This window comes from Chiloscyllium plagiosum, unplaced genomic scaffold (assembly GCF_037043375.1).
Source record: "Chiloscyllium plagiosum isolate Xiang-an unplaced genomic scaffold, Cpla_swu_hap1 HiC_scaffold_5, whole genome shotgun sequence".
NCBI lineage: Eukaryota > Metazoa > Chordata > Chondrichthyes > Orectolobiformes > Hemiscylliidae > Chiloscyllium > Chiloscyllium plagiosum.
The window spans coordinates 115,723,366-115,738,702 of NW_028270143.1; the positions used below are offsets into that span (position 1 = coordinate 115,723,366).

Here is a 15,337-nt window from a genome sequence, read left to right on the forward strand (position 1 = left end):
CTGAAAGCAGTACTAACCACTGCCCCAGTATTAGCCACACCTAATTACGCAAAGCCATTCAAGGTGGCTATTGATGCAAGTGATGTAGGTGTCAGTGCTGTGCTCTTGCAGGAAGTTGATGAGAAGACAGAAAGACCTATTGGGTATTTCTCCAGGACATTGAACATTCATCAGCAGAAATATTCGACAGTTGAAAAGGAGAGTTTGAGCTTGATGTTGGCGTTGCAACATTTCAATGCTTATGTTACAAGTAACACTATCTGAGACAATCATATACACTGACTAAAACCATTGAAGTTTGTGGTGGAATTTAAGGACAAAAATGCCAGACTGTTTAGATGGGACTTGTTGTAACAGCCATTCAATTTGAGAATTGTGCATGTGGCGGGACGAGGTAAATGTGATTGGCAATCCATTGTCGAGACTTGAATGAGAAATGGAGGCATTTGGTGGCAGGAGGATAACAGACTGAAACAAAATGTAGTTATGCATGTTTGCATGTTTATAGTCAATCTAATATATATGGGTGTTATTGAGTACGAACAGTTTCAAATTAAGGGGTTTTAAAATGAAGCTATTTTTGGATGTTGATGTTTTTTTTAAGGGGGGAGGTGTGATGACGCTACTCCTTTAGCAAGGTTATGTTGTTCCTGGTTTTTTTTTCAAGAAGTTGTAAAAACATAGGTTCTGAAAAATCTGGGCTTGGAGGGGTTTTAAGGCCAACTTGATTATTGCTAACAGGTCTGCCTCAGGAAAAAGGCTTTTGAGTTAAAAAAAAAACACTTGTACAATGAAAGGGGAGTTGCCAGTTCTGCCAAATTAGCTTTTCTCTGGTTTGATTTGGTTTTTAGCAGTCTGACTGTTCATTGAAAGCAGTCAGGCAGTTGTAAATACTGCTGGACCCAAAAAACGCAGGTCCTCCTCTCTCTGTGACATCTCTCCTGTAAGACACTGTGTTTGAGTTTACCTTTTGTGCCATGAGAATTGTCGCAAGTATTTGGAAAAGCATTATTAAGTCGGGATAATCTGTTGGGTTTTTGGATAGGTCGAGTTATTTTGTTTTCTTTTCTCTTTTGTTTGTGTTTTATTCAGTAAACTTGTAAATAAATTCTGTTTTGTTTAAAACTAAATGGTTTAACCAGCAGCATCTCCTGGAATACTCACTTTATATCTGCTTAAAATGTGTTGCTGGAAAAGCGCAGCAGGTCAGGCAGCATCCAAGGAGCAGGAGAATTGATGTTTCGGGCATGAGCCCTTCTTCAAGAATGGGGCCCTTCTTCAGGAATTGCAATGGACTCAATTTCATTTGTCCTCTTCCATATTCCATCATATAGCCTCAAACTTACCTTTGAATGCTGCATTTTTGAGACACCATTTTGAGCCACTTTGCACAGGTCCACAAAACTCATGAAACTGCAAGAAATCCTCATGTCTATCTAAACTTCACATTCACTTGATTCCCTTCTTCTGCAGTCACCATTCTAACAGTCACAAACCATTTATCAACTTTAGGTCTAACAATATCTACATGTTGTATGGTGTACAATGATTCTTCAAAAATATCACCGACATCTCTGCAGCAGGCTTCTCTATAGGTTTTGTTTGCTTCCTTTTAAGTGTGCACTTCTGTGTTAAATGATTCAAATTCAGTTACAGCACTTCTTACCCTAGATTGGACATGTTTCATTTTCTTTTGTGTTGCTTCCTCTGCAATAGTCCAAGGTCTTTCTACTGAAGTTAAATGGGGGTCTGTTCAGTTATCAGACCCTCCCTTTGCTCTAAGCACATGTAAATATAGTTTTATACAAGTTAAAGATGCCTTTTCTTTGCTTGGATAGAGTCAAATACCAGTGGTTGTTTCGAGACCATGGTGCTGGAAAAGCACAGCAGGTCAGTCAACACCCAAGGAGCAGGAGAATCAACATTTTGAGCAAAAGCCCTTCATCAGGATCTCCAGTATCTGCAGTCCTCACTTTCGTCCAATGTTTGTTTGTTTCCTTGATATCTTACTACACAGAACTGAACTGCATTTGCAACTATATGTATGTGTATCAGTATTTTTGTATATATATATATTATGAATAAAGTATATTTTTGAAATTAAAAAGACCTAAGTACTGTCCTCTGGCCTTGAAATTTCTGTTGGCCCTTCTGCAAATAGTTCTTCCTCCTTTTTTCCAATACGTTGTTCTCATTCATCCTGGAATGTCTCACTACAAAATGCAACACCTGATCTGTTCTCCAACTAATATGACAATCATATACCTATTGTTAAAACTAATATGTTTAACACCTCAGAACACCCCAACCTCAGAACCACAGCAAGATCTCTTACGCCTCAGACAATTATACCTTTGATGAGATCTTTCGGTTGTCTAAACTCAAGAGAATCAGCTAGATGTGTTAGTGACATCACAAAATGATCAATATCCTCCCTCTTTCCCCAAGCTGTGATGTTGAAAACCTAAGTAAAGTTAATATGGGGTTCAAAGTATATCTTCAAAGCTTTCAAATCTCTTCTGTCTGAGATTTCTAGTCCTCAGTGAGCTTTAGACTGTAATACACATTGTAGCACTCTTTTTCCAGTATTGATAACAGAATTGTTATTATTCATTGCCCAGGTTTCTTATTTAATTGTACAGCTATTTCAGAGCTTTGCCACTGTGAGTGAAATAAATTCCAATTCTCTGTCTTATCTCCTTTCATTTCCACAGCAGCAGAGATTGGAATACTCACAACTATTATGTCACCCTCAGCATTTCAAAGTTGCAAACTTATGTTTTAATTTTTCTTTATTTTTTGTTTCTAGAGTATCTGGCTGAAAATTCACTCAGTCTCAGCTTCTCGCTTGTGATACCTTGTTTCAAGTAATGAGTTTTAATGGCAGCTACAAACGAAGGTAAAAACAAGTTACAGCAGCAGTAGAGGGTCACATGACTACCAGAAGTTAGCCAGTACATTACGTACAAATGTATTTCACCTGACTGGTAGCATCTGTGGAGAGAGAGAGAGAGAGAGAGAGAGAATTAGCATCTGTGATCAGTGATCTAATTTTTGTATGCATTGGATAATTGTTGAGAACCAGTGCCCTGGATGAATGAGGGAACTCTAGGGTTATATTTCACCTTTATAAATCATGATTGAGAAAGAAAGCACATTACTAGATTTTTCTGAAGTAAATGTTGGACAGAGGACATTGATGAATCTCTTACTGTATTATGCCACAAGTTACAGAAATGCAGAACTATGTGCAGCTCTTCTGAGCAAATTAGGTTGTCACATGACTATAACATGAATACACCTTCTTCAAATTCCCTGGACACACTTTAGGCTTCAGACAAATGCAGCTGCTGTTGAACAGCTTGGGGCAGTAGGGAGGCAATATCTTATTTTCTTATTTGGAAGTATGCCCTTAAATTACCTTCTTATAAATTCATTGATTGGATGTAAGCATTGCCTTTGGTTAGCATTGGTGAGTATTGCCCAGCCTAGGTGCCCTCAAGAAGATGGTGATGAGTTGGTACAACTGCTACTACTGCACATTGGCAGTGGAAGGACTGAATGCCATACACAATCTAAACATTTCTAAAATCATATTCACAAGTTTTCAACATCTTTTCCAATTAATAGCTTCTGTCGGCTGCCTTGACCTCTTTAATTCCAAATGAACATTCTGGTTCAAGGGGTTGCTCAAGGGGATCTTTTTAAGAAGGAGGTAGATGTACTTCTTGTGGCTAAAGGGATTAAAGAACATGGAGGTGGATTATGGTATTGAGGTCATTGATCAGTCGTGGTCATATTGAATGGGAAGCAGGCTGGAGTACCCCTGCTCCTATCTTCTCTGTGTCTAGCGGGCAGTGGAACTCTTGTGGTTTCACAGACCTGCAGATGCTGTAGCTTTAGCAGCTCCTGTCTCTGATCCAGAAGCTCTGCATTCAAATGAGACTCGAGGTCTTGTTGATGTCACACTCTTGATGGGAAAGACACACTGGAAATCAAGCCCCACTATTCCTTAGCTATCACAAAATGTATAAATGATCAATTTAACCATTAAGATGGTTATTTTCATTGATGGTAACCCCTAATCTAAGATAAAAGAAACTCACATCAGGTTTGATTAATAAACAAGAAAACAAAATTGATTTATTATAAACAAACTGATCTTTTTTAACAAGTGGCAAAACAGATAATTAATTGCTAACTTGCACACTTAAGCTATGTCTTTTCTAAAACCCCAATCTCCCAAAATCCCTACAGTGTGGAAACAGGCCATTCAACCCATCAAGTCCACACCGACCCTCTGAGCAGCATCCCATCCAGACTCACCCCCATAATCCTACATTTACCATGGCTCATCCACCTAATTTACATATCCCTGAACAGTCAATTTAGTACGGCCAATCCACCTAACCTACACATCTTTGGACTGTGAGAGGACACCCCACAGACACAGGGAGAATGTGCAAACTCTATGTAGCAATTGCCCAAGGCTGGAATTGAACCTGGGTCCCTGGTGCTGTCAGGCAGCAGTACTAACCACTGAGTCACCATGTCACCCTGACTGCCAGCAACATCTCTCCGTTTGCTAACCTCCCCATTCTCCAATCACTAGCTTCCCCCTATGGACAGCCCCAATTGCTGACTCCACTTCCTTACAATTGTTTGTGTTACACTGTCATACTGGACAGCCAGGATTTAAATGTGACCAGTGGGACATGGAGCTATATGACGTACCTGAACTTGTCAGCTTCCTCTGCAGGTTTTGACCTCCATGACGCTCCCCATAACATCTCTTTTTCTGATTCCCACTCCTTTTTATTTAATTGAGCTCCATTAAATAGCTTATTATCTGCCAGTTCACATAAAAGGTTTATCTCTTAACCTTTAATTCATCTGGAAATGTCCGCTGCATGCAGAACTATTAGCAGAGGAGATTCAGGGGTTACCTTATTGAGGTTTTATAAAATCATGAAGGGCATAGAATCGCAAAAGGCTTTTCTCCAGGATGGGTAAATTCAAAACTAGGGGCATATTTTTTAACATGAGAGGAGAAAGCTTTAAAAGGGACCTGAGGGGCAACGTTTTTTTACACAGAGAATGGTTTGTGAACTGCCAGAGGAAATGGTAGATGCAGGGACAGTTACAACATTTAAAAGACATTTAGATAGTACATGAATAGGAAAGGTTTAGAGGGATATCGGCCAAACGCAGGCAAGTGGGACTGGTTGAGTTTGGGAAACCTGGTCAACAGGAACAAGTTGTGCCAAAGAGTCTATTTCCGTGCTGCCCAACTCCATGACTCTTTCTGTCCTTTCTCTTGAAAAGTGATGATACACATGCTGTGCATTACCAATATCTCCTGATTTTAGATAAAAGCTTCATGAGAAAAACTGACTCACTTAGGTAAGCATTTCAAAAAATATTGAATGGTAATCCAGCATTTGATCCTCCTCTCCAGAAACATGTTATCATAATTGTAACATTTGGATGGATTGGCAATAGTTGATGGTACACTGTGCCAGAGGTCCAAGATGCTGAAATGTAAAATGATAGAATGTTGATTTATGTACACAATTTCTCCACATCACTTGTTTGGAGTCTTGACCATTGTGAAAGAGTACAGGCAAATAAACGTCAGATGGTTCCCCACCAGGAGAGATAACCAGATGGTTAGTCTTCTTGGGCACAGTACATCTCCTGTTGTTTGAAAAGTTACATTGGAAAGAACTGAAGAAAATTCCAAGTCAATCTATTTTGTCTGGGAATGCCCTAGTTGTTTAGAATTATGACAGGAAAGTAATGTTAGTATAAGCATATAAAAGAAGTCGACATTTATGCAACTAAGCATATTTTAAATGCTATCTTTAGTTTAAAAATTGGAATTGAAAGCCAAGATTTGTGGTGTTAAAAAATAATTAGTTTTGATTTGCCTTTGCAAGATAATTAACTTGATCTTACATATTTAGGTACTTACATCTTTGAGTGGCAAATTTCTGTAAGGTAGCATCACAGAACTATAGAACCATATGGCACAGAAAGAGACATTCAGCCCATTGTGTCTAGGATGTGAGTATCACTGGCAAGGCTGGGATTTATTGCCCATCTCAAATTGCTCTTGGGAGTTTATGGGCAGCACGGTGGCACAGTGGTTAGCACTGCTGCCTCACAGTGCCAAAGACCTGGGTTCAATTCCCACCTCAGACAACTGACTGTGTGGAGTTTGCACATTCTCCCTGTATCTGCGTGAGTTTCCTCCCACAGTTCAAAAATGTGCACGTTAGGTGAAGCAGTAAATGTAGGGGAATGGGTCTGGGTGGGTTGCGCTTAGGCAGGTCGGTGTGGACTTGTTGGGCCGAAGGGCCTGTTTCCACACTGTAAGTAATCTAATAAGGTAGTGACAGCTATTTGCTGTCAATGCATCCACACTTCTGTTAGGGAGGGAGTTCACTGAGAATGCAAGAACAGTTCCAAGGCAGGATTGTGTGTATCTTTAAGGGGGCCTTGCAGGAGGTGTTTCTAGTTGCCTAGCGGTAATATCACTGGACTAATAAACCAAGGACCCCAGTCAAGAATGTGAGTGTTCTTGGACGTGGGTTTTAATTCCACGATAGCAAATAGTGAAAGTTGAATTCAATAACAATCTAAATTAACAATGACACTATTGTTAATTGTCATAAAAATCCATCTGATTCATTAATGTAACATATGGAAGGAAATCTGTTCTCCTTATCTGGTTTGGCCTACATGTGACTCCAGATTCATGACACTACAGTTGATTCTTAACTGCTGTCTAGGAATTTCGGGTGGCCAATAAATGCTGGCCTAGCCAACGATGTCCCTATCCCATGTACAATTTTTAAAAAATTACAGTAGGTGAGCAAAGAAAAGAGACAGGACCATTTACATTGGGCTGTTGGAAGCAGGGTAAAAGCAGTTTTTGCACATTTCGTTAATGCAGCAAACTAGTCTGCAGTTGTGTGCATTATTGAAGTTGATCTTTCAAGTCTTTCTGACAGCCTTTATGAATTGCACAATTGGAAGAAAGTATAATCACATGACACACTGCTCACATTTTGCATGGTATCATATATGCCGAATGCTTTGTGACATGTTGTGTGCTTGCTCTTACCATGGCAACTTTCCTCAGGGCTGCTCTTGGTTTAACAAAGTCTCCATCCTAAACTCCAGCCAGAAAACCTACAATTGCAGTTTGAGAGTTCTGCAATTTTGGGGACAAACCCCTTTAGATAGAAGTTAGATTGTTCTAAGCACTGAAAAGCATTTGATTTTATGAAAACAGGACCATATTGACCATATAAAAGGCAACTAAGATGCACTGTTTACACGTGGGTTTCAGAAATTGAAGTAGCTCTGTTTTGTTTGACTATACTTTCAAAAGCTTTAATCAATCACTTGGTTAACTATAGTGTTTCACTGTGTTACAAGATGCAATGCAGAAACTTGTCAAGGCTTCTTCGACACACCTTCTTAACTGCGACCGAGAAGGACAAGATCATCAAGCTCATGAGATTGACACCATCTCCAACTTTCCATCGAAGTCATTATCACTTGCCAATATATTGTCTCTTTATGGTCAAAATCTTGGAATTCCCTTCCGACCAGCATTGTGGGTGTAGCTGCACCAGATGGTCTGCTGTTCACCAACATCCTTTCATTAGCAACACAAATGCCCACAGCTCATGAATTAATGTTTTAAAAGTCACAAATGAATGAGTTTTATACTTAAGTAAACAGTACATCAGAAACACATTTTAAAGTGTTCTAGCATTGTAGAGTTAACAAGTTGAAAACCCAGTAAATACACCTTTAAGGGTGTAGTCTGGAAAAGGAAGGCATAATTTGATCCTGAATCATGCAGATCAGAAGTGACCAGGTTACATTTTCAATGAGTCTTGTGTTCCATCATGGGGATCCCACAGTTATTAAAGTGTATGGCACATGAATGTGAGGATCTAGCTGGAGTTCTATTTCTGTGTCGCCATGTTGGAAAAATGCATGAAATTGACACATTGGTTGAGATCAGGATTGGGTTTGCTTACAACATTCTCAAGAATCAAATAGTCCATTTGCACATTCTGGACTGGCACATGGGCTGATATTTTAAGGGGCATTGGCAACTCCATTCATAGGCCAGAAAGTCAGAGCATCCCATTGTGCCATTTTCAGATGTTACACCTATTTGTCTGGCATTAGGGCTCATGTTCATTGCCTCTATGATTCCAGGATCAAGGATGTCACTAAAAGTTGTTGAATACCTTGAGGTTGGAGGGTGAAAAGTCAGTGTTCATTCTCCATATCAGTACCAATGACACAGACAGAAAGCAAGATGTGGTCCTGAAGTTGAGAGGGTGGTGCTGTGGTCATCTTCAGGAAAGCCAGCAACAGAAAATAGAGGCAGCAGTGTCAGAAATCTATACAGAGCATTACACTTACATCAGAATAGAGAATAGGGATCTCTCAACACACTGTTGGTGCTCTTTCTCCTCTTCAGTAGCTTGAGGATTGGTTACAGGTAAACTATTTTTAATTAGCCTGCTTGATAGTTTTTGAGGAGGAACAGAGAGAGTTGATGAGAGTAATGCTTTTGAAGGGGTGTATGTGGACTTCCAAAATACATTTGATAAAATGCCTTATGAACAAAGTTCAAATTTGTGGAATAGATATAGACAAAGGTTTATAGTGGAGATCCCCAGGATCAGAGTTAGAATTCTTGCCCTTCCTGATAGACAGTATAGTAATTTGCAGAGGATATGAAACTTTGATTCATGAGGAGGATAATGTAAACCTCCAAAAGAACATATGGTTGTGAAATCAATAGAAAAGTGACAGATTAAGTTTAATGCAGAAAAGCAAGACATGATTCATTTTGATTGGAAGAGTTGAGAAACTGTTAAAGAAAGGGTACAATTTTAAAGGATGTGCACCAGAAGAAGGAGCTGGATACAGATATGCATAAATCATTGAAGCTGGCAGGACAGGCTGAATGAGTTGTTAATAAAGCAGACAGCACCCTGGGCTTCGTCAATTGAGCAAAATAAGTACCAGCAGAACATTACCTGCCCCACAAGGGGCCCAAACATTTTAGACCACTGCTACACCACTGTGAAGGATGCCTTCCGCTCCATCCCCCGCCCTCATTTCGGGAACTCCAACCACAATGCCGTGCTTCTTCCCCCGGCTTACAGGCAAAAGCTCAAGCAGGAGACCCCCTCACAGATACAGGTCCCGTGCTGGTCGGAGGAGGGAGAGGATCAACTCCGATGCTGTCTGGAATCGGCTGACTGGGCCATGTTCAAACAGTCTGCAGGACTGCATACTGAGGAAGTCAATCTGGGTGTTCCCCAACAGGAAACCCTGGATAAATCAGGACACACAGAACCTGCTAAAAACCCCCAGACATGAGACGTTCAGATCAGGAGACCCACTCAAATCCAAGTATGACCTTCACAGAGCCATTAAGACAGCCAAGGACCAACACTGGTCCAAACTGGAGACCCAGACAGACACCCGGTGACTATGGCAAGGACTGAATGACATCACAGGTTCTAAAAAGAAACAGTGCAAGATAGCAGACGATGACATATCTCTCCCAAATTATCTCAATGCCTTCTGAGCTCACTTTGAAGAATTTGGGCGGAGAGGTAACACCTATTCTGACAGGTCCTGACGAACCTATCCCAACAGTCACAGCATCAGAGGTCAGAGCAGTTTTCCTTCATGTGAATCCAAGGAAAGCGATGGGACCAGACAGAGTACCAGGCCGTGCACTCACAGCATGCACAGATCAACTGGCAGAGGTCTTCCCGACATCTTCAACCTTTCCCTGCAGCAGGCCACTGTCCCTGCCTGTTTCAAGAGGGCCAACATCATCCCTGCGCCAAACAAGGCTCATGCCACATATCTCAATGACTAACTTCAGTGGTCATGAAGTGCTTTGAAAGGCTGGTCATGGCATTAATCAACTCCAGCCTCCTCACTACTCTTGACCCACCCCAATTTGCCTAATGGACCAACAGATCCACGTCAGATGCCATATCACTTGCCCTTCACTACACCTAGAACATCTTGACACCAAGAACAGCTACGTACGAATCCTATCCATTGACTACAGTTCAGTCTTCAACACTATTATCCCCTCGAGACTGATTACTAAACTTAGTGATCTTGGACTAAGCCCCACTCTCTGCAACTGGATCCTCAGTTTCCTGACTCACAGGCCACAATCAGTGAAGATTGGGGACAATATTTCATCTTCACTAACACTCAACACTGGAGCCTCCTAGGGGTGCATACTCATTCCCCTACTCTACTCACTGTAAACCCATGACTGTGTCGCCAAATATCAGAGTAATGCCATTTACAAGTTCGCTGATGACTCCACTACGGTCGGTCGAATCTCAGATGGCGACGAAACAGACTACAGTCAGAAGGTGGAAGACCTGGAAAAATGGTGCAATGAGAAACAACCCAGCTCTCAATGCCAACAAAACCAAGGAACTCATTATTGACTTTCAGCGGGATGTTACTCATGCCCCCCCGACACATTAACAGCACAGAGATGGAACGAGTGGAGAGTGTCAAGCTCCTGGGAGTGGTCATCCACAACAAGCTTTCTTGGACTCTTCATGAGAATGCACTGGTTACAAAGGCCCAACACCGTCTCTTCTTCCTCAGGCAGCTGAGGAAATTTGGCGTGACAGTGAATACCCTTGCCAACTTTTATAGGTACGCCATCGAGAGAATTCTGTCTGGATGTATCACTCCCTGGTATGGCAACTGTACCATTCAAGATCAGAGACAGTTACAGAGAGTGGTGAACTCATCCTGGACAATCACAAAGGCCAACCTCCCATCTATAGAATCCATCTACCAGGCCTGCTGTCAAGGAAAGGCCACCAGCATTCTCAAAGATCCATCCCACCCTGGCAGTGCTTTTCTACAACCTCTGCCATCGGGGAGAAGGTACAGAAACCTGAACACACACACCAGCCATTTTCGAAACAATTTCTACCCTACTGTTGTTAGAATACTGAATGAACTCTCAAACTCCTAGCATTTACCTGTACCTACGTTTTTGTTTTTGCTGCTGTTTACCTATTATTTACTTATCTATGCTACTTAACTCTGTGATCTGCCTGTATTGCTCACAAGACAAAGCTTTTCACTGTGCCTTGGTACACGTGACAATAAATTCAATTCAATTCAAATAAATTCAATTCAAATTTAAATTCAAATTCAAGTAAAAAAATCACATGACACTGGGTTATATTCCAACAGGTTTATTTGGAACTGCAAGCTGTTGAACCACCACTCCTCTGCCTGAGGAAGGAGCAGTGCTCCAAAAGCTTGTGTTTTCAAATAAACCTGTTTGACTATAACCCAGTGTCATGTGATTTTTGACTTTGTCCACTCCAGTCCAACACTGACACCTCCATATCTTCAATAGGGGTACAGATTACAAAATCAGGGATATTATATTAAATATTTATAAATCGCTGGCTCAGTTTCCATTGTAATATTGCATCCAGCATTATGGACTCCATACTTTAGAAAGGATCTGATGGCATTAGAAAAAGTCAGGAGGATGGTTCCAAGTATAAGGAATTTCAGTTTGATAAAAAGATTGGAGAATTTGGAATTACTCTCCTTAAGAGTAAAGACACTTTGAAAGGAGATTGATAGAAATTTTCAAAATCATGAAAACAGTATGTCGGGAAAATTGTTACCATAGCGAAAGGTTGAGAACTAGAGGGCACACATTTACAGTAATTAGCAAAAGAAGCATTGGAGACATGAGGAGAAACTTCTCTGCAGCAGATGGTTGGGATCTGGAATGTACTGTGCAGTGGAGACTGTTTTAGTTGAAGCTTTCAAGAGGGAATTGAATTATTATCTGAAAAGGAAATAATTTGCAGGGCAAGGCGCTAAACTAACTGCCCCTTCCTCCAGTCAACTGCCAGGATAGACACAATGGGCCGAATGGCCTCCTGCGCTGTTGTCATTCTTTTGTTTTATAATTCTATTGCAATACATGCAACATATCTTCTAGGTTCCAATTCAGATACACCAGATACACATCCAAACTGATTCTCATCTTCACAAATGCTGACAAATCTGCTGTACATTTGTGTCATTTCTTTGCATCACCAGTTTTACAGTTCTGTTTTGTTTTTTCATAACTTGGCAAAGCGCTGCCAATGCTCGAAGGAAAGGACTGGATTAGCCTTTTTGGCAGCTCCCGAGTACTGATCTTGATGGGTTAGATGACATACTTTACAGAGCTTGCAGGTATATTTCCATACTCAACACAGCAACATTTTTAACAAGTTGTCTGGAATTTGGTATGTAAGAAAAAATGATCTGCGGTCTGTTTCTTGGGTTTTTTTTCCCACTGGCAGGACTAAACAACTTCCATATATTTATTATTAAGACCTTAGAAGAACTACATTGCCTCTTTTGCACATCCTTGCTCTCAAAGTAATCTTGGTAAAAGCAAGCAACGAGAACTCATACTACTTAAGAGGAGAAAGAGCCCTTACAGCTTACTGAAAGGTCCCTAACTCTTCAATCTGATATAAGTGCAATGCGAGCTGTGGATACTCCTTAACACTGCTATCTGTATTTTCTGCTGATGGTCATGTTAATTCATAGCTGGGGGGAGGAGGGGGTTTGAGATTGTGAAACAAGGGCAAAGGGCTAACATGAAGTAATGACTGAAATGTATCAAACACATTCAATGTATATGTAATATGCCACGCAAGATGTAAATTAGAATTCTCTTTTTTGTAAGTGTGAAAAACATTCAGAAATTCAAAGAATATATTTATTCAAACAGGAAGTTCTTTATCAGACACCAAAATGATTGACAGGAATTTGTGGCATTGGTGTCATAGACTCATATAGCATGGAAAGAGACCCTTTGGTCCAACTTGTCCATGCCGACCAGATATCTTAAATTAATCTAATCCCATTTGCCAACATTTGTCCCATATCCCTCTAAACCCTTCCTATTCATACACACATCCAGATGCTATTTAAATGTTGTAATTGTACCAGCCTCCAACACTTCCTATGGCAGCACATTCCATACACGCACCACCCTCTGCGTGAAAACATTGCCCCTTAGGTCCCTTTTAAACCTTTCCTCTCTCTCACCTTAAACCTATGCCATCCAGCTTTGGACTGCCTCACTCCAGGGAAAAGACCTTGTCTATCTACAGTTGAGAGTTTGGTGCTGGAAAAGCACAGCAGGTCAGGCAGCACACGAGGAGAAGGTGAATCAGGAATGAGTCATGTGGGCCAGGGGCTGAGAGACAATCGGGAGGGGCTTGGGGTTTGGTGGAAAGTAGCTGAGAAAGTGATAGGTAGATGAAGGTGCGGGAGAAGGTCGGGGGGGGGGGGGGGGCTGTGCAGGGGATGGATGGGAAAGGTGATGGACAGGTCAGGATGCGGTGGGAGACTTGGGACTGGGATAATGTGGGGGAGGGGAAATGAGGAAAAACTGGTGAAATCCACATTCATCCCTTGTGGTTGCAGGGTCCCAAGATGAAATATGAGGCATTCTTCCTTCAGGCGTCGGGTGGTAATGGTTGGCAGTGGAGGATGCCCAGGATCTGCATCTCTTTGACGGAGTGAGAGGGGGAGTTGAAGTGTTCAGCCACGGGGCGGTGGGGTTGGTGGGTGCGGGTGTCCCAGAGATATTCTCTGAAATGATCTGCAAGAAGGAGTTCTGTCTCCCCGATGTATAGGAGACCACATCAGGTGCAACGGATGCAGTAGGTGACATTGGTAGAGGTACGGGTAAATTTCTGTCGAATGTGGAAGGATCCTGTGGAGCCTTGGACGGAGGTGTGGGTTAGGGTTTTGCAATTCCTGCGGTGGCAGGGGAAGGTTCCAGGAGTGGGGTATGGGCTGGTGGGGGCCGTGGATCTTGTGAGGGAGTTGTAGAGGGAATGGTCTCTCCGGAATCCTGACCCTATAATCACGCCCATTCAAGTGCCCATTGACACCGCTGTAGACCTCACTTCTGCCCCCTTTGTGAGCGTCACTTCCGTTGGTGATGTCACTCCTGACCCAATAATCACGCCCACTCAAGTGACTGCCTCCACCGCCACACCCAGCTCTAGCCCTACCCTAGGTCCTAGCTCCCAGCCCTGTCATACATTTACCGTTCCCCCAACCTCTCCCTCACAGAGGATGAATGTTAAGTCCTCAGCAAAGGCCTCACCTTCATCCTTCTACGCACCCAGATTAATGAGTTTGTCACAGGTCACGACCTTGAACATTTCTTCCACTGCCTCCGCCTCCGGACCCACTTTTTCAACCAAGACTCCTGCCCATCCACCGAGGACCCTTTTTCCCACCTCCAACACCCCATGCCGGCCTGTTACCTGCCCTTGACATCTTCATTTCATCCTGCTGCCAACATCAATCACCTCAACCTGTCAACCCCCCTCACCCACTCCAACCTCCTGCCCTCACAACATGCAGCCCTCCACTCCTTCTGCTCCAACTGCAACTTCACCATCAAGCCCACAGACAAGGGGTGAGCAGTGGTAGTTTGACACACCGACATCTATACTACTGAAGCCAGGCGTCAACTTGCAGATACCTCCTCCTACTGCCCACTTGATCACAGCCTCACCTCCCATCACCAAACATCACCTCCCAGACTATCCATAATCTTATCACCTCTGTGGATCTCCCAACCACAGCCTCCAACCTCATTGACCGTGAACCACGCACTGCCCGATTCTACCTCCTACCAAAGATTCACAAACCTGACTGCCCCGGTCATCCCATTGCCTCAGCCTGCACCTGTCCCGCTGAACTCATCTCTGCCTACCTTGACACCGTCCTCCCCCTTAGTCCAGGAACTCTCCACCTACGTTCCGGACACCACGCATGGCCTTCACCTCCTCCAAGATTTTCGTTTCCCCGGCCCCCAACGCCTCATCTTCACCATGGCCATCCAGTCTCTGTACACATCGATCCGCCACAACGAAGGCCTCCAAGCATTTGTTTCTTCCTCTCAGGCCATCCCAACCAGTACCCTTCCACACCCCCGACCTATCACCTTCTCCTTCACCTTCATCTACCTATTGCTTTCTCAGCTACCTCCCCCCCAACCCCCCCTCCCATTTATCTCTCAGCCACAACCAACAAGCCTCATTCCTGACGTCAATTCTCCTGCTCCTTGATTGCTACCTGACCTGCTGTTCTTTTCCAGCATCATACTCTCCACTCTGATCTCCAGTATCTGCAGTCCTCACTTTCTCTACCTTGTCTATTTATCCTATCTGTGCCCCTCATGATT

The 15,337-nt window shown here is 42.6% G+C and overlaps 1 protein-coding gene across 1 annotated transcript in view; it reads right to left on the reverse strand.

Annotated features, from left to right (window-relative positions):
• Positions 1–2,784: 2,784 nt before the first annotated feature.
• LOC148150013 (uncharacterized) overlaps positions 2,785–15,337 on the reverse strand; it is a 142,102-nt gene continuing 129,549 nt past the window's right edge. Inside the window, exon 6 of the mRNA XM_087987767.1 lies at positions 2,785–2,994. Coding sequence (XP_087843893.1) covers positions 2,977–2,994 — 18 coding nt within the window. The 3' untranslated portion in view covers positions 2,785–2,976. The remainder of the gene's footprint in view (positions 2,995–15,337) is intronic.